The following is a 20,453-nucleotide window of genomic DNA, read 5'->3' on the forward strand; positions in this document are numbered from 1 at the left end:
ACTGGAGAAGCTATCGAGACACTTTGAGTAACTCATATTTTTTAAATGTATATTGTATTTACATCATTCACGCTGAGACGGTCGTTTGCATATCTAGTAAACTATACTCATTTGCAGGGCGTGGATGCGTTGTAATCAATTATAATCTGCATCGCTGGCAAATGTAATGTAAGAACAGATTTGAATCTGAGGGCATTTTAGATCATTTTATCAAATAATCGAACACTCGTAACTTCCACATTTATTGCCTAGTCAGTGGATTGGGATTGCATTATTATTTATTCCAGCCTTTTTTTTTTTTTTTTTTATATTCTGCGTAAAGTAGACTGGTTACTGGGTCTTAATACGCTCTGCGTTCGCTATTGATTGCATGCTATGGCGGCTTTAATAAAACGCAGCCATAAAATTCGTCGGACGGCAAACAATTTCGGTTTACAGTAGTTGTTGTATCTTACTGGATAATTACAGCATTTTGGTAAACATCGATGATAGCTAAGCTATAAAACCTGGAATTTCCGTCATGTGCAAAAGATATTCCCTTTTTAGGACGATTTTATGGCTGTTCAGGGAACGCATTTTCATTAAAAGTCTTCTATTATTATTATTATTATTTTGCGAATTCAGTACCGTTCTTTCTATTTGCTTAAATTCGATGTTATTTGACGGCTTCATTGAATTTTCCACAACAACGGTAAACCTTGTACTTGAGCTTTTCTTAACGGCACAGCGAACTTATTCAATTTCTTCTTTCTTTCTTTTTTCCGTTTTTTTTTCCAGAAGAAAAACAATCAACCAGTACTACACCTCACACATGAAAATACCTATGATCAACACGACGAGTAGGTTATGCGTATTTCGTTTTAAACACGTGACAAGCTTTTGTGTTACCGGCTTGTTTTGAAGGTTACGTTAATTAAATGAAAATTTAAACCATACTAATCAGCTTAAAAGCTGCGATTTGTATTCATTTCGTTTGTCTGTAAGATCTTAGCCGTTACATCAATTTAGGACAGTGACGTTCATGTAACGCGATGTCTATGACTAATTCAAAAACAATTTTAGTGAGCGTGTGGAATACGATAGGAAGGATCTCGTGCGATGACGAGCTCTACTCGTATTTAGTGTACAACGACTGTTTTGAACTGAAATATGTATAAAATGTGAAAAAAATATATGTATAAAGAAATAAATAAGGCAAAGCGGTTCCTTCGAATGAAGAACAGGATTCTGTCTTAAACAGGAAAGGAACCATTTGTCTTATTTAACTTCGAACCATATAGACAAACGTTAGTTGATGTATTGATTTAACATCGTAGTAATACAAAAAAATTACTTTTTCGTTTTGACGCAAAATTTGTATAGGAAAATGACTTTAATTTGCCGTAATAAGTGTCCCGACTAAAGAAAAAAAAATAAAAATAAATAAATAACAAAAAAACAAAAAAACCTGTCGAACGGGAAGTTTTTAAAGGGAATAAAAATTGACTGAATCTGTCACTTTTTTACTTTGTGTCAGACATTCTGTTCAAATTTCGGAAACTGTCATGTTAAATCGATTTTGCGAATTTATGTGCTTTTCTGCTTAAATAAAAAGTTGTTTTACTATGAAATATTTTGAAGCATTCCTATAATAGTTATTTGGGAATAGTACTATTATAGAATGCGTTGAAAATCAAACAGGCGAGTGGGAAAAAAAGAAAAACAACAAAAAAACTCTGACTTGGAAAACTATGCACGTAAAAAAAGCACGTAAATATCTCGCATTATTTTTTATAGCAACACGCATTCGCAAAAGAACAAACAAAGTAATCCATTTTTCTAGAGACACAAAAAATACCAAATTGCGAAAACGTGAAAGTGCAACGAATCCTTCTAGTGTCTGGTGTTTTCAAATAATAAGAGCCAAGCAGCTGAATTGTTAAGTTTTCCTTATTATCATCATCTGTTATTTATTATGATCCTATTTGATAACACTATTTAAAAAAAAAAAAGTTCTAACATCAAATGGTCTGGCGTGAAAGAGGAAGAAAAACTAAACATCTAAAGATGACTAAGCGCTACAACGTCAAACTTCTACTTTAGGCCTGTGTAGCTATATTTTATCTCGTTTATAGTACGCAGCCCCGATTCTCTAATTCAAAGGTTTTGCCTTGCACAGATCGCAGTTATAACTAAGACTCTACTAATAATTTCGTTGAAACGGGTAGGCAACAATGGCGAGCTTATTTGCGGTTGAATGTTGTTGCGCATTATCGTACATGAATTCAATCTCGATTATCGAACCTACAAAATACCGAGCAAGATTATCCAAGACACTTAAGAAGTTGTGAGTACAAAACTCTTTTAATCGCGAAAACTATTTGTGAAAGCAGTTTCCCAAGCTGACATGTATATCAAGTAAGACTGAAATTACGAGTGTATCAAAAAGGTTGTCATCCATTAATACATGTGTCTAATTTCGCTGAGGATGTAACGATGAGTACTGACAGTGACGCCAAAACAAATCGACAAAATAAACGTTACACAATCTTGTATGAAAGAACAACTACATATTGACGGGAGCAGAGAATATTGGGGGAGGAATGTTCTCAGGAAAAAAAGATGAGAAAGACAATGGAGGGATTATCTCACATGCAGGACTATTCTTGAATAGCCTAACACTCATTAAAGGTCCAGATGTAACGAGAAAACGTGGGTAGTAATAAGTGAAAACTGGGGAAGCGCATATCCAGAACCAGATTTGTCTCGATGGTTTGATTAAGAAACATTCAGGCAGTAATTAGCTAGCCGCCGCCCATTGCGAAGAACGTTGGGACTTTTAGGTCCAGAAACACGAAATGAAAGCTTAATTTCACGCAAGGACTCCGTGAGAAATGATTGGAAACGCATGATTGCGAGAGTTGGTAAACAACACCGTCTCCAGACAGTCTCGTGGTTATCTGAAGATACAGAGTGGCACTTGGAGGCAAAAGGAAGGTAACAAACGAGACCATGACACGCGTTTCAATGTTGAGACCGCAACTTCCATTTGAGGACGAAAAACGCGATCAATCGCAATACGACGAAAAAACCGGACAGAACGACCAAATCGACCCAATAAAGAGAATGGCGCACATCAAACTCTTCGAGAAACTTTATCGGAGATCTATAGTGGCAATATGCTTCCGAACAGTGCATGTTGGGACGATCGAATCCGTAGATTGCCAATAGAGTTCCTTCGAAACCGTATCTCACGTAGGCAACGTAAGACAGCCATCTTAGATACGGCGGGATCGTGTCCAACGTTACAAAGAATCCCGAAAACAATAAAATCGGGATAGTGGTGACGGGCCCGAGGAACACCGCCGCCTAGAACATTGATACACAAAGTACGTAAGATGTTTTAAAATCTAAACAACACTTGGTATTTATCGTAGATCTGCAAAATTTGTGCCAACATACTTGAATATCCATAGCTGCTCCTATGACTAGGCCAAGACTTTGGGCCACTAAACTGGTCATAACACTCATCGTTAAAAACATAAAGAAACGCATCGGTTCACAAGGTTGGTCCGACATAAAGTAGACGATGACTACGTAGAGTGTTGGAAATATAATCTAATTGCCAAAATTGAAAAACAAATTATTACCCAAAGCTAACAGGACTACACTACTCAGAACTTGGTTGTTTCATGTCATGCATGTACGTACCTGAAATGGAAGATCTGCCACTGTTTTGGCGAGATAATATGCTTTTAGGGAATACCAATAATTCAAATGTTCTCTCATCAGGACTGCCATTTCCATTGGAACTGTTGAATTCAACAGACAGATTTTCTCAGCACGATTACAAACTGTAAACATACCACAACGTAAAGTTGGACGTAATACGTACAAGTAAGAACCGTCGGCATCATGGCAGTAAACATGAGAAAAAGTTGTCCGAAAAACAAGGAACCTGAATTGCTAAACGCTTTCGACGCTTCATTGCCGATGCCGTAATACAGCATGCCAATAATAAGGCCGACGATCAGGTGAGAAGCGACCCTTAATCCGGTTAAAGTCTATAATAATCAATCAAACCATCAAGTAAAATTTAAAAATCTATTTAGAGGATCAACACAAAGCAACACGTACTTGGTCTCGCATGATGCATATAAAAGTCCTGCGAAGAAGAATTAAAAATTGCGCCCAGCATGACGTGGGAAACGTGGAGCAACGCGACGGTAGGTTGTCGTCCGAATCAAGTAGGCAATCTGTCGCACGAGCAACATTGTCACACGCCGGAAGTCCAATAGAAACGGTGACATGCGTCTTTGTCCCAGACACATCTGAACAGAAATATTTTCAGTTGGAGCAATCTCTTCCTTATTAAGGGAACTCCTTGATAATAACCCGAGTTCTGGAAATGTACTCACCAACATAAGAGTCGACGGCCTTCGTTTCATCGGTTACCGACGGTGTAGATTTGTGATTGACGTCTTGGTTCCAATTGTTACATTTACCACTCAGCACGGCCACCACTAGTTTAGATATCCTTTTTGGACGAAAGAAATCACTATTGAAACACGCCAGTGCTTAATTTGTTCAATTTGTTTACAGTACCCATTGTCTCCATACTCTCCATTGGCGATTTCTATCACTATTATTTTTATGTGAAAAAAGAAGTTGTATATTTTAGATTAAAAGACTTTTGTGAGAGGAACTCGCCAATTGAACGGGCTTAGTAATTGAAATGTTGTTCGAAATAAAGGGGGGGAAATGATTACCGAAATCAGCGGGGTTGTGGTAACTGGGGCAATCTAGTCCTAATGAAGACAAAAACTGCACCAGCCCTCCAGTTAAGCCTCTGTAGATGCACTGTCCTTCGGCTAGCAGATAAAGTCGATCAAATTTCTCGAATAGCCGAGCACTTGGTTGATGAATCGTGCAAATGATTGTTCGCCCTCCTAAAAATAAATGACAATTATTTTGTATCGTGTCCTTTTACGGGGCGAAATTTCCTTTTCTTCGTTTGGTTACCACTGGCAGCCAAACCCTTACCTTGAGCGAGTTGCTTTAGCAGCAGGATGCACTGCATGCAGGAAGAGCTATCCAACCCGCTTTTGTATCAAATCAAGAAAAAAACAAAAATGAATAAATAAAACTTCGTATAAATTCACAGTGTTCGTGCGCTACACAGTTGATTTGGCCATACCTGGTAGGTTCGTCGAAAAACATCACGGGAGGATTGTTGACTAATTCTTGAGCAATAGCCAAACGTTTGCGCTGTCCACCTGATAGGTTCAACGTTCGGGTGTTTTCGCAATCTTTAAGTCCCATCGTTTCGAGAATTTCGTAAACCTGAAGGCATTCGTCAAGCAGAGAATTGACATATTTCATACTACCTAAATTATACGGATGTTATAATAATATTACCACCAACTGTTTTTCCGCGTGCGTGATTCGGTCAGCCAGTTTCAGATTCGCCGAACACATCATTGCTTCCATCACCGTCAAGTGGGGACACAATTCATCATGCTGCATTATGTAGCAAGACATTTTTCGAAATATTCGGGGATCGCGCTCAACGCCATTCACCAATACTTCACCCGTCATGTTGGAACCCCTTAAAAACATTTGAGAAAATGATTCATTTGTTGTCAGTGTCAAAGGAAAAATATAAATAGCTGTCACTTACTTGAATCCAGCCAAGATATTCATCAGAGTGCTTTTCCCTGCACCTGAAACCAACAGAATTATCCACGTGGAAATACAAAGAAAATAGAATTACTAATTGATTATGGCAAATTTTACCTGATGGTCCCATAATTGCCGTCAGCTCTCCGGAATTAAATTTCCCACTGATCGATTTCAACAAGGTTTTGTATCCTTAAAAAAATTAAAAATATTAGCTCAATTTAATCAGTGGTGGCGTTACTGTGTCGTTTTACATTATATTCCACACAAACAAACACACACACACACACACCACACACACACAAATAAAATAAATAATAAAATAAAAAATGGATATTTACCTTTTCGCCTACCCTCCGAAACTGAATACGAAACATCATTGAATTCGATATTGACGGCTTTCCTGCGAACAAGATGAGTGAGGGCAGCCCGCTTGGCAGAGTTGTTGGGTACTTTCTTCATAACGACACCCCTGGGGTCGAGGGGAGAAAAAGATAATTTGGGTGAGGGCCGTCAAAGCTGTAATTTCTCTACGTGAGTCCCTATGTACTGTATATATTTTTAACTTACAGAGGAGCTGATGCTGGAGGGTGATGCAAGGTAACGTGGCCAGATGTGAGATGCGCCACGGCAGAGCAATTCGAAATCTTTGTCACACAGTCTTCGTTCACCGAGAAGTTTTTCTTCTTTGTCAAGCCAGCCATTCTCTGAGAATTCCTATGAAATTTAGGCTCACTTTTTCTTAATTTCTCCGTAAGCTTTCTCCAGCGATGGCTGACAACAGTTTCCTGCTCACAGCTGTAAAGGTACAATACCATTAAGAACACGCTTTCCATACACACACACACACACACACGAATAAACAGTTTTGTAATAGACTACTTTCATTCGTTTCACAAAACAAAAACAAAAACAAAAATCGGTTTTAGACGAGAGCAATTTGCGAGCTAGCCTGGCTCTTACTAGAGTTATCTGAAAATGAAAGATTAAGCCCATCGTATAGCAATTAGCCAACTTTCCTTCTTCGAAATGATGCTGACCGCAAGCAACTGGAACACTTTCTATTACAGGCCTCCTTCAAGATAATTCGACCTCCAGAGGTATTGTTTTTTTATTTTTGTTGTAAAAATACGAATCGATAAAATAAACACGGGCGAGTTGGCGAAATGTGATGCACCAGTTTCGCCATTGCTACAGAATTTGCAGAGACTTTTTACCTGGGTGCCGTAAGGTTTCACTGTCGCTTTTGTTTGCGCATTGCTTGTATAATTTTTTTTTCTTCAATAAACGAAGTCAAAGAACTAAACAAATAGCAGATTCCTATTCGTTTCTATGGTGCTTTATTCGGTAACAAAAGTCGGAAGACCATAATCACACAAGTAACAATAGACTACTAGGTTGGCAAGTGTGACTTTTCATTAGCTAAATGAGCATGTTTTGATTTAGAGGTTAAGGTCCCAATTGTGAAACTTTCTTACCGTAAATTAAGATTTGATGAATAAACTTCCTTCGAGGACGAAAATTCACACTTAAGAGACGTTAGAAACCAAGGACGAATTGGGCTAGGGAGAACAACCTCAGATTTGAACAGGGAAGTGGGAGAGGGCTAACATGGCGAGTATTCTTTGTTTGAAGAAATTAACTACGTTAGAAAAATAAGACTGGAATTGAAGGCTAGCACAAAGTAGCTCCAAGGAATTTCCTCTCACTCCTTTTCAGATGGTGGTAGTCTCACGAATAACCAACAAACTCCAGCTGACAGGGGATTTCAACAAAAGCATCCAGGGAAGGGGAGGAGCGAAAAAGGGAGTTCTTTGTGACGTAGACTTCAACTAGCTCCGGTGCACGCGCACTCAATGTCCCTAGAGTTCTTGTTGGCCATTCCTCTCCCCTTTCTCTGTACTTTTTCATTTTTTTTTCCCTCAAATATTTTTACTTTCAAATAGAAATCAGTGAAAAAAATGACATACCTACACATATCAATGTATGCTAATACCTCTGGCATGTTAATCGATATCATTTTACCGTTATGCCTTGTTTTTATTTTGTTTCATTCTACCTTTATTTTTTTGGTTTTTATTATTTTATTGTTTTCTATTCTTGAATGTGTAGTTTGTGGCACATTTGCGAAACTTCGTGTGTTGTGATATACGACTGCTTTACTTTTTTTTTTTTTTTCAATAAAGCGCCAAATGACGATGGAGACGGGTTGCTCAATTGTGTTAAATTTCTTGCGTGAAGAAACAACTTTCTGCTTACCATCTGTTCATTTTGATTCAAAAGTAGCTTTCAACTAAAACTAGGGTTGTATATATCATTGGGAGGATCTGCAGCTGCAGTGTGTGTACTACCACAGGTTCAGGCCAGAAGCGACGCGTCGGTGCATGTGTACCTGATTCCAAGGGCAGTTGCACCCACAGCCGTTTTCCCGTACTTCATTGTAAACAGAAGCACGTGTTTATTCTGAATCAAAAAGGTGGCAATATCGATTCGGAATACCCCCATGTCATCACGATTCGAAAATCAATTTTAGAAACTTCTAGACGTAAGTAGAATTGCCTATTACGCAATGCGTATGTAGCTACTTTCAGAAACGCAAATTTACATGCCGTCATACTTACTTTGATTAAGAAACCTTAGCCTCAATAAAGGAAATACTTAGAATATGGCAGTCATATTCTAAGTGATTTTAGCTATTCTGAATTAAATTTTGCTATCTGCTTGCGGTCGGAAAAATCAAGTTATTTTTTTCATTTCAAATTCTTTTAATCAAGCCAACGAAGGAATGCCCTCATTAAAATTGAACCATTATGCGCTATCTGAGAATTTCTGACTAAGTTTTAATTTTAATCCCAAGTAGAAATTTCAACCCGGATTCATATTTTACACAATTACTGCAGGCTCTCAACAACGATATCATAAGCTTGATTCACGCAGTGATTCAACATTCAGTGCAGCTGCACCGGATAACCTCAAACCCTCTCCTTTCACCCACACTCTAACCCATACCAGCTTTACATAGGGAAATCCTGTCTATTTATTATGCATAGTACGCCCTATTTGCACGATTCCTGCTTGATATCCTTTGCGTGGTCGTTATAGAGGGTCAAACTACAGTAAAGTATTTGTATCAGCAACTTCTGCTCTTGTTTGTCATTAAAAACAAGACGTAGCGAGCAATCGATACAAGTGCTATTGATTATATCGCCATTATGGGTATAGTTAAGAAAAAAAGTAAGCGAAGCAAAAGCTTGAGCTGATAGCTAGAGCTACCATGTAACTTACCTTGCCAGGAGTGGATCAATCTAAAATCAATACGAACATAGATTCATTTCTTTCATGCGCCATTGACCTGTGTTACACAAGCCATGAATCCAGTTAAGAACATAAGATGAGATGACGTATATATTGGCTCCTCACGTAATTGAACCTTGATTTTGTTAAGGTGAATAAAATGTACGAACTTGATGAGTAGCTGCAGCTAGACAACGAGGAGGATTTGCTAAAAAAAAACGACAACTATATATTATAGCAAACTATTCCACTTAAGCTTGAAGCAGTATATTCTGTGGGCGGCACCGGAAATTCATGGCGATTTCTCCTTAATTGTAGCATCCGAAAATTGTCCTTGATTTTTTTTAGAGCGATCTGTGTCGACAATGACAAGAGATTGTTTCGTCCATAAATCGCCAACGGCTAGTGGGTTACTGCTAACGGCTTCAATTCTTAACTCTAATGGTACGTTAGAACGTTCGTGTCCACGTTCTTCATTAACAAGCAAGTGACTTAACACAAGGGAGGGGGGGATTTAAGCAAAAATCCTTGAAAGATACCATGGTCTCCGCGTACGTAGGTACCCGCAAAGACTAAATACTGCACCATGTCCAGTCTTCTCATAGGGTCTTCCGGTTGGTCTCGTGACCATGGGGTGCTACATACGCGTCGTCAAACCATTTTCGACATTTTAAAGTCTCTCTTCCTCCTTCTTCACACAACGTTACAGAGCATCGTTCTCCCTCTTGATTATGACACCACAATCCATAGATTCTTCTCTATTTTTTTTCAATAAGATGGCAATGTGGTGAGAAAATCTATATCATTTGTTATTTAGTTCCATATGTATATATTTTGGCTTGGCAATTCTTTCTGCTTTTTCATCTTTCGTAACCGTTAAACTAATATTTTTACAAAGTCTGCTAGGGTTCGGCCGTGCGTAGATCGGGGAGCTTTTTCATCGATCCGGTGCGGGGAATGCAGTGCACGGTGCCACCTCGAATTCAATAAGAGGCAATTCCCTCTTTACCATTCTCAATTACAAAAAATATGGCACCCCTTCTTCTCCGCGTTGTTTGTTGCACAAGGATCCCCCTAGTCTTAACGTTGTTAATAGAAAACGACCAGAAAATTGCGTAGAGTTGTTAGTCTTTGTGAAATTTGACTTATTTTGGGGGATGAAGAATCCATAATAGTGGATAGCTTCGAGGGATCTTGGCGAATCCTATCGGTGGTTACTTCATGTCCAAGGCACATAATCTCGTCTTGCTCAAACACTTTTCAGACTCAAGGTAAGATCGGATTTTCAAGAGCAGCACTGTTAACTGGCTGACTGACTGTTATTGGTCGCGATGGTCACCAAATGTTTTCCACAGACTACTAGGTCATCCAGGTAAACAAGACTAACATTATCGTCCATTATCCGCTGGAATGTAGCGGGAGTGTTACAGCGACCAAGATGAAAGGCGTTTTCACTCGTAGAAACCGTCAGGTGTTATGAAGGTGGTTTTAGGTTGACTGGCTTCACCAACGGGGTTCGACAGTACCGACTATTTAAATCGCGATAAAACTTTTTCCCCCCTTCCAATTAAATAATCTAGAAAATTATCGATTCGTGTTATACGATAAACACCGCGCATTATTACAAGCTCAAACGACGACAATTGATTCAGAAACAAACCATGACGACGGGTTCGACCAGGAGCTTGAAGAGAGTTTATAAGGTAGGCTTCAAGGATCTCTTCCACTTGGGTCTGGAAGGTATGTCTTTCCAAGTTACTTACCCTATAGGACAGAGTTGAAAGAAGCTCGTCGATTTTGGAGCGCGCTCAGAGCTATCCGCTCCTACCCCCAAAACGCGCTCATAGCTCACCATTTCAGAAATTGAGCAGCTCGCGCTCATTAACTTTAGCTTTAGAGCTGTACTTAGAACTTAGCAATTTTTTCAAGCTTTTCTTTGGAAAACGCGTATTTGAATTGAAAATTACCAGAGGGATCGCTCAGCGATCCCTAACGGTAATTAGGATTATACGGGATTAGGTAAAAACGTGAAATCGGACATAGGGCAGGTTCTTGCTAATGCCGGACACAAAAATACTTTTTTTTCCATGCTGTTATTGCAGGGGCAAAGAAGATTTAATACAAAATATAATGGGAAAAATTAAAAGTAAAAGGGGAAATGCGTTATTCAACTAAAAAACAACTTATAAATCCTTGTAATACCCGAGAAAATGCTAAATAACATCTAGTCGTTTTGCTTGCAGACGACCTGTCTAGATTGTGTACTAGCTACTAGCTAACTCTCCGACGGCACAAAAAATATCAAAGAAAAAAAATGTATGAATCCTTAAAATAATTATATTGTCGCGGGTGAAAAGCGAGATTGGTTATCTCTTCGCAGAGATGAGTCACCCACTCCTTGGACAAAGCTGCGATCGTGTTCAAGAAATTATCAGGAAAAGTCCGCTCTAAGGAAGATACGCAGATACGCAGTTCGGAAGAGGAGTAATTCGTGCGACGGTATAAAACGCTGCCCTGAATCTGCGTTAGAGGAGTTTCCATCAGGTGAACTCCCGGAGCTGGGCTCCGTTAGACGAGTTCCCTGGTTTCCCTAGAGGTCTTCAGACGCTTCTCCAACTTTTGGTAATAGTTATCCCCTTTTTGTGTAAGTAAAACCATTGTTTAGATTTAAGTCATCACTTGTTGTATTCATTTGTGCTTGTTCAAATACAACTCGTGTGACAATATCAAATTGTAGAATATGAAAAGCTCTTTAAAATGCGTCCAAGTCTGGCTGATGAAGTGCCAAATTAATCATAATTTCAGCAATATAAAGAGACACCCATTTTTGCTAATTTCGGACAGACAATGCTAATGTCGGACACATTTTTGAAAAAAATTTGAAAAAAAATTGTATTGATATTTTTACATTAATCAACGCAGAATTTAAAGACAAATCGATTAATATACAATTTTTTTAAGTTTTCTTGTGTCATTTTGACGCAATTCACAGAAACATACATTAATGACTCTGGATCTAGCCTGAGCTCATCCATAAAAATCTTTTTAAAAATAAATTTTCATTGATTCATAAACAATTAAATAATATTAAAGCCAATAGGGTTTTTGTTTTTTTAGAAGACAATTACCTAATTTTACTATGCCCTGTTAACTAGGAAACGACTTATCCTTTCGAATACGTTCTCTCTTATTCAGACACATATTTTCGTAGAAATTTTAACAAAATATCAATAGATTTCACTATTTAACTTTTGTTTTACCACTTTGCCTAGGTTTAAGAGGGATTTTATTGCAATTCCTTACATTTCTGTAATTGAGTTTCCTTTGTTTTTTGCATAAACTCCCATGATGCTAATTCCGGATAGCAGACTGCAGCAGGCTACACAAAATGACATGCTATTAATTTTGGTTGTGAAAAATCTGTAATAGCTTAGCGGAAGAATGCGACATTGGACCCCCCGACACCAGCCCCCACCCCTACCCCGACACTAGCCCCCCTACACTAGCCCCACCCCGACACCAGCCCCTCCCGACACCAGCCCCCCACCCCGACACCAGCCCCTCCCCCCGACACCAGCCCCCCCGACATTGTTCCCCCACTATGTGATGGGGGGGTGTTGCACAAAAGACGACACCAGCCCCCCTTGTAAAATTCGTTGAAGTTATGGGCCCCCCACTCCCCCTTCTGAAATTCGTTCAACTACGTAGATATGGCAACCGGTTTGCCCTCTATGGCAATCCGTTTTACCCATAAAAAATATTTTTTTTGTTTCCTTTTTTTTATGCTCTTTTATCTAGCGGTCGCAACTTTAAACCCCCTTTTGTTGTCTTGTAGACAGACCAGTCTTACAGAGCTGCAAATTTTCTCTGCAGGAGTACGTAATAAGACGTAAAGGCTATGCTGTAGTTAGTTAGTTTATTTTATTAACATTTTTGCAATTTCATAACATAATACACATTAAAAGCTTGTTGAAAATTATTTTGCAATGCCATGCCATCAACATGGCGCAGTTGATTTAACGAAACCCCCCTTATCTTTCTGTCACCCAGATGATCCAGCGAAACAACCAAAGACATCAGGCCCCAAGCAACCCACAAACGTCTAGAAAACCATGAGGACATCGACAGGCAAGAACCCACTCAACAAGATACAGTCACGCCTAATTTTTCGAGCCAGTAGTTTCACAATCGTCCACGGGGCGCGCAACAACCAAGTCGCAAAACCAGAAACGAAGTGCCTATCGGTCGTATCATCCGTCACCATCATCCAACATCATCACAAAACATCATCATTCAAGACGAGCGCAAGGCGGGCAACAAACAAACAAAACCATCGCAAGCTCAGTCAAGCCAAAACCCGAGGGCGACATTCTCGCCAGGCAAGTAGAGGCAACCACAAGATGACAGGAATCACAAAAGCCGGATCAGCAAACCCAGCAGTCGGAGCAGAAAATGACTCTTTCGACTCCTGGGTCAGGAGGTGGGAGATATTCATCGCCTTGTCAACCATCGACGAGGTGCTAGATGCCGGTCTCCGCCCAGCTTACAAAACCAACCTGCTACGGTCTTGGTTCTCCACCCAAACACTGCAAACAGTGCTATCAGCAGGCCTCTCGCAAGCCCAGTTAGCTGATCAGGACCAAATCATCGGGATGTTGCGGACACGTTGCAATGCCGGAAAGAACCGCCACATATGGCGCCACCAGATGGCGTTATGCACACAGCGACCTAACCAACAAGCGGACAACTGGCTTTGCGAGCTGCGTGACATCAGAAGGAAATGTGACTTCATCGGCGATTGTTGCGCTAGATGCGAAGCGACGAGAATTCTTGGACAAGTGGTCACTGGCGTGGCGGATAACGAAGTCCGAATAAAGCTGCTAGAACAAGGAGACACCCTCACACTTGACGGGGTGATCACGATCCTGCGCATGGCTGAAACGTCCCAGCTTCAAGCAGCCAACCTAAGAGATGAGTCTTCAATCAACGCCATCCAGCGGTCAACATACCAAGCCAAGAAAGCAACCGAATCCAACCCCGGCCCAGAAAAACCTTTTGAAGAAAAGAAAGACAGCCCCCCATCATGCCGACTTTGCGTCGGACCGTCCCATCACATCAGACGCGACTGCCCCGCTTGGGGAAAGAAATGCCACAACTGTGGAAGAGACAACCACTTCGCCAGTTCATGCGAAGATGGCTCCAAGAAGAGAGTAGGATCCATATTCGAAAAGAAGCCAATGGAAGGGAACGAGCCACTTGTGATGGAGTTTACATCCAAAGAAGGAATGAAAAAAGCGTCCATACCAACGCTCGCTGACACCGGATCAGATATCGACGCCATCCCCGACAAGGTATACTACGCCTACTTCCGAGAGATACTTCTAAGGCCCAATAGCCCGACCCAGTCAGCAACCGGTAGCCCCCCATCATATGGTTGGGTACCTTCCAAGCAACAATCTACTGGCCCGTCGATGTCAACGAGTCCAGCCCAGCAACGACAACGGTTCACGTGCTAGAAAAACTAAAGCAAGCGGCCATTTGCACAACTACGCAGCGGAGGCTGGGCATGGTACACGACGGATATCCAAGAGCAAAAGTCAGCGTGCTGAGGAGCCACCTCTTACTCGCAAAGAAGAAAACAGACCTGTCCGGCCTAATGGACGAATATCCGCACGTATTCGACGGAATTTGCAGAGTGATGTCCGGCCCACCGTGCCCCTTCTCCTTAAAGGAAGGAGCCACCCCAATAAAAATGCACGGATCCCGCCCAGTGTCGGAGCCATTGAAGAAACCATCCCGAGAAGAACTGGCTGAGCAAAGGGCTCTAGGCATCATCCGGAAAATTCCGCCAGACACCACAACGCCATGGATCCACGGTGTAGTCCTGGTACCGAAAAAGAAAGGAGGCGTAAGATTTTGCTTGGATTATCGGCCACTGAACCAGTGGCTGTTCGGAGCCAAATTCGACAACCCGACACCATTTCAAGCGGTCCGAACAATCCCCAGAGGCATGCACTTCTTTTAAGTAGTAGACGCACTGAAAGGGTACTACCAATGCGCGCTAGACGAAGCCTCCATGGCCTTAATAAATTTTGCCACCCCGGAAGGCCTATACCAATACACTCGACTGCCAATGGGAATCTGCCACGCCAGAGACGACCATGGACGGCGATTCCACGACATTTTCGTCCACCTCCGTAACACAGCCAGATGACTGGAAGACCTCATTATCTACTCCGCCACGTACGAAGAGCATGTAGAATTAGTCAGCGCAGTTTCCGCAGCCGACCACAACGTTGGATTCAACCGCACCAAGATGACCTTCGCAGAGCCTACCGGCAAATTCGCCGGATACAGTGTCGGAAGAGGGGTTTCGCCCAAGTCCAGATTTGGCGTGAGCCATCAGAGAATTCCCACAGTCACGAAACGTCACAGACCTTCGGTCTTTCTACGGGCTGTGTCAACAGGTCGGGAACTTTAGCAGCAAAATAGCCACAGCACTAGCCCCCCTCTCCCCATTGCTAAAGAAAAACTTGGAATGGAGCTGGGGCGCGCAGCAAGAATCAGCTTTCCAGATCGCAAGAAAGGAGCTCGCGCAGGTACAAGAGCTCGCGTTTTACAACCCGGACAGGATCACGTCCCCTTACGTTGACGCATTTCTTCTTCACGGCCTAGGCTTCATCCTAAAGCAACAAGACCAAGCAACCAGTAAGTGGCATTTAGTTCAAGCTGGATCCCGTTTCCTTTCATCGGCCGAATCCAGGAATGCAATGATAGAGCTGGAAGGCCTCGCGGCCGCGTGGGCCATGAAGAAATGCAGGCCATTCCTCGAAGAATTACCAGCGTTTGACCTCGTCACAGACCACCGGCCGCTGATTCCAATCCTCAACGAGTATTCACTCGACAAACTGGACAACCCGCGCCTGCTCCGCCTCCGCCTACAAATGACCCGCTTCATATTTACAGCAAAATGGGTCCCGGGCAAGATGAACGTGGAAGCAGATGCACTCTCAAGATCGCTGATCGAACGCGCGTCGGAAGCGGACGAGCTAGCAGAAGGACCCAGTACCTTCCGGGTGAAAGGCGCATTAATCGGACTCATAGCTGGATCGTCCAACCAGTCAACCGACTTGAACCTGAAAGCCGTTCAGGTGGCACCAGAGGCCGATCCCGTCATGACATACCTCCGCGAGACAATCATAGGCGGCTTCCCGAACGACAAGTGCAACTTGCAAGAACCACTGCGCCCATTCTGGAATGCTCGCCAACAGCAGGGCCATCGACGAGGACGACGGAACAATCGTAATGGGCCCTCGCGTCGTCATATTACGCTCCATGGTCCGTCAAACGATCCAAGTCCTGCTAGGTATGCTCCAAGGAGCCAGCAAGATGCGCCAGAGGGCCCGTTTATCCGTGTTCTGGCCAGGGATGGATGTCGACATAGCCAACGCGGCAGCCGCCTACGACTCAACCACCAGCCGTCTAGCGTCCTAAACAAAGGAAACTATCCGCCCCCACGAACCAGCCACGCGCCCGTTCGAATTCTTACACGCGGATCTAGGAGAAGACAACGGACGGCATTTTTTAGTCATCGTTGACCAATTCAGTGGGTGGCCCCATTTTGCTATGTTCCCAAACAAGAAAACCACGGAACGGTGTCTCATCGACGAATTCCGCAGCTTCTTCGTCTCAATAGGAGGCGTCCCGATCAAAATCTGGTCCGACAACAGCCTATTCCCCGCGGTCGAGCTCCAGGACTTCCTGCGTGATTGGAACGTCGGATGGGGGTCATCATCGCCGCATTACCCGCAATCCAACGGCAGAGCCGAAGCAGGGATCAAGGCCATTAAAGCTCTCGTTGCCAGATCACGAACGGGCGGCGCATTCGACCAAAACAAAATGGCCAAAGCGCTCCTCCTCTACCGGAATGCACCGCGCATGGGCCTCCAGTCGCCCCCTCAACTAATCTTCAACCGACCCATCCGCGACGGATTACCGGCACACAGGAGATCTTTCGTGTCGGAATGGCAAAAGGAAGCCAGGGAGATTGAGCAGAGGCAGCACAAGATGTTGGAAAAGTCAACAACGCACTACAACCGTGACGCGAAGGACTTGCCAGAGCTAAGCGTAGGCGATCACGTACTCATCCAAAATCCGGATTCCAATCGATGGGTTACACCCGGAGTGGTAGTGGAAACTGGCCCAAACTGGGACTACATGGTCAAAACACCATTTGGCCGAATTTTCCTGCGGAATCGCCGAATGCTCCGCAAAAGGACGGTGGTAATGCCGGGAACGATTTCACCAGCCGAAAACGCGTCAACAGCAGCGGCGGAACCAATTCAACCAGCCCCCGCCACTGAAAGAGCAGCACTTATCACCACAGCACAGCCGGAGAAAAGAATAGACGGGCAGCAGGGCCAGAAAGTTGAAGTTGGACGCGGCCGAGAACGCGGCCGGATCCCGCCCACGCGCCAGTCAATCCGCATTACCTTGCCTAGCAACCGATACCCGGCGGAAGAGTGGAATGCATAACAAAATCAGAAGCAAATTCAACCAACCTAGAATAATAATATCATGTTTATGTTTCATTCATGTTCATCATGTTTAGTAAATGTCCTTTTCACTGTTTAAAGCGCTATTCTCTCCCCAGAAGCACCAGAAGGGACGCGCCTTAGAAAAAAAAGAAAGAAAGAAAAAGACATGTTGTAACCTTGCTCGACAGAGGGCTCACACCAGGCCCGCCATCTTGTCCGAGACCGAGGAGATGGCCGTGCAGTCTCCACGCGCCAGCACAGCGTACAGTCGCATCGTAGGCCCATCTCACTTCCGTGCTATCTTTGTATTAATTCCTCGCCTCGTGTAAGATGAATAGACACCGTGACACGAGTCTCAACAAAAACGACCCACAAAAAGAAAGTAGGTAGCTGACGGAAAAAAACGGCCCGCAATGTGTGGTCGGAGAGGTAACGAGAAAAAAAATATAGGATATAAGTGGTTAGCTAAATGAAAAGAGAAAACAATGGTGTTGGCCAAAAAAGACCTGAAACGTGAACAAATAGCGGACAGATAAAAACTTTATTCAACACGAAGAAAGTACAATGGTTATCCTGATAATAAATACCTTAAGGTACTAATTATAAGTAGTTACCATTTTTTCTCACGTTGACACACCCAATTACCAAAAATTCAAAAAATTCAAAAGAAGGCAGAGAATTCAATTACACAAAAGACACACTTGTATTGACGTAAAATACACAAATTAACGCAAATATACTTTTTAATGATCTGCCCACGTGATTACTATGAGACTGCACTGAATAGGGGGCAAGCAGACTACAAATAGATAAGATTGTATAGATAAGATATTTGTACCACCATAATAACATGAAAAAACTAAAACTTCCGACTTAAACATGAGACCCAGAAAACCAAGAGTTATGATGAACAGCCAAAGTTTCTGTTTTCTAGTAGCGAAGTACAATTTTTGAAAGTCGTGTTAATATGAACATTTCTCTCTAGTTTAATGATCAATAATATATTGTCGTGGGGGGACAACAGGAGTTGTGCTTATCTCTTCCTAGAGACGCTTCACTCGACGCTGTAGTTACGCATGTTAAAACTTTCTGTGATGTCATCGGGCATTACTCCTTATTAAGTAGAAATTTCAGAATAGCCTTAGAAAGCACAGTAAAATTGGATAGCCTCAGGGAGAGGGCATAAATTCCAAGCTAGTATAAAATCCACCATTATTTTTCCTTTAGTGGCGCTCTTCTTCCGCTAGACGTGTAGACGTTGGGTAAAGTGTAACTCTTTTACTTCTTGTATTCCGTGTATTCTTTTTTCTGTTTCAAGTAAATAAAGTGCTTAAAGTCCAGTGTGACAATATTGTCACACGAGTTGTATTGGAACAAGAACAAACGAGTACAACAAGTGATGACTTAAATTCTAGACAATTATTCACTTTTAACTAATAACAATAAGGGATGACCATACCAAACTCGGAGAGCGTCTGAAGACTCCAGGGAACTACTCCTACGGAGCCTAGCTCCGGGAGCTCACCCGATGGAGACTCTTCTAACGCAGATTCAGGGCAGCGTTTTATACCGTCGCGCGAATTACTCCCCTTCCGGACTGCATATCTGCGTATCTTTCTTGGAGCGGACTTCTCCCGATAATTTCTTCACCGCGATCGCAGCTTTGTCCAAGGAGCGGATGACTCATCTCTGCGAAGAGATAACCAATATCCCTTTTCACCCGCGACAATATTGTCACGGGTGAGAAGGGATGGGAGTAATTCGCGCGACGGTATAAAACGCTGCCCCGAATCTGCGTTAGATGAGTCTCCATCGGGTGAGCTCCCTGAGCTGGGCTCCGTTAGAGGAGTTCCCTGGAGGTCTTCAGACGCTTCTCCAACTTTTCGTAATGGTTATCCCCTTTTTGTTCGAGTAAAACCATTGTTTAGATTTAAGTCATCACTCGGGAAAAAATTACAAGTTCGTGCGATTTTTTGTTTCAAAGATATGCACGAAAGAAACAAGGGACATTTTTGGGGGGTACACTAACAAAAGTAATGGCGGCGCGAAACTGGGAAAAGGGGGGAATTTTGTACACCTGAACGCACATATACCGTTCAGAATATAACACGCTCATACATGCGCCACACATCAAATAATAGCAAACTCATCGATGAGTATGCTGATTTTTTTTTATTTTCGTATCTTTTACGCCTGATCCGTAAAGTTAAAAAAAAGGGGGGACATAGTGCCATAAGAGGCCATGTAAAAAAGGACGAAAAACGACAAAGTGCACAATAATTTGGGTGGGTACTGTAAAAGGAAGAATACATTCCACCAAATCATGGAAAATTTTTCTACGATTCATTAATTCAGGAAATACTCTTGTGAATAAAATATTCAGTCCACATTCGCGATGCAAGTGCTTCACATGGATATTTCAATCCTCGGCAGTATCCTAATATCCCTAACTTTTAGATAGAAACTTATAATTAGCATAGAAAGATTCGTCTTAATTAGACGAATTTAGCTATACCTAGTTTATGGGGATACAAATTATGTTTTAAGGTAGTAAATCCATTAAAAAAGTATTCATTTACCGTAGATTCCCCACGCGTCTGGCGGGGTTATACCCGTGTACCCCACCCCAATTTTCCCCCTTTCCCCGTGAGGCGTAGGGGGAAATTTAACCCAAACATTTACAAATTTCAGAAGTCTAGATGTGGATCTGCCTGGATTTGAACACGGATTGTCCGGAAAAGGTAAAAACATGTACAGTGGGTACCGAAAGTATCCGTACGGCTGAGAGGATCAGTAGGGAAAACGCGTTTTTCAAAACGCTCTCATAAATAGAATTCTCGGTGGAATTCAATAAAAAAATTTCGTAAGGTTAATATTAGGGTGGGGTTTCATGTGATTTTTTTTTAGAATATTTCAACAACGCGATATGTGGTTTGTATCGCGTTCCAAAAGTATCCGTACGGC

The 20,453-nt window shown here is 42.3% G+C and overlaps 2 protein-coding genes across 2 annotated transcripts; one reads left to right on the forward strand and one right to left on the reverse strand.

The window, feature by feature from the left end:
* Positions 1-2,398: 2,398 nt before the first annotated feature.
* Positions 2,399-7,408, reverse strand: LOC123471501 (ATP-binding cassette sub-family G member 1-like). Its single transcript, XM_045172909.1, has 16 exons — positions 7,137-7,408; positions 6,229-6,456; positions 6,000-6,130; positions 5,776-5,850; positions 5,660-5,702; positions 5,398-5,587; positions 5,177-5,322; positions 5,023-5,081; positions 4,749-4,928; positions 4,585-4,621; positions 4,398-4,516; positions 4,117-4,310; positions 3,875-4,043; positions 3,691-3,791; positions 3,442-3,597; positions 2,399-3,348 (listed from the first exon to the last, which is right to left on the reverse strand). The coding sequence occupies exons 2-16, from the start codon at positions 6,360-6,362 to the stop codon at positions 3,004-3,006; spliced, it is 2,079 nt and encodes a 692-aa protein (XP_045028844.1). The 5' UTR covers positions 6,363-6,456; positions 7,137-7,408; the 3' UTR covers positions 2,399-3,003.
* A 9,170-nt stretch (positions 7,409-16,578) lies between these two features.
* Positions 16,579-17,487, forward strand: LOC123471346. Its single transcript, XM_045172588.1, has one exon. It carries the CDS (start codon positions 16,579-16,581, stop codon positions 17,485-17,487), a length of 909 nt encoding a protein of 302 aa, XP_045028523.1.
* Positions 17,488-20,453: the final 2,966 nt, after the last annotated feature.

The sequence above is a fragment of the Daphnia magna genome, linkage group LG4 (assembly GCF_020631705.1).
Source record: "Daphnia magna isolate NIES linkage group LG4, ASM2063170v1.1, whole genome shotgun sequence".
Classification (NCBI taxonomy): Eukaryota; Metazoa; Arthropoda; class Branchiopoda; order Diplostraca; family Daphniidae; genus Daphnia; species Daphnia magna.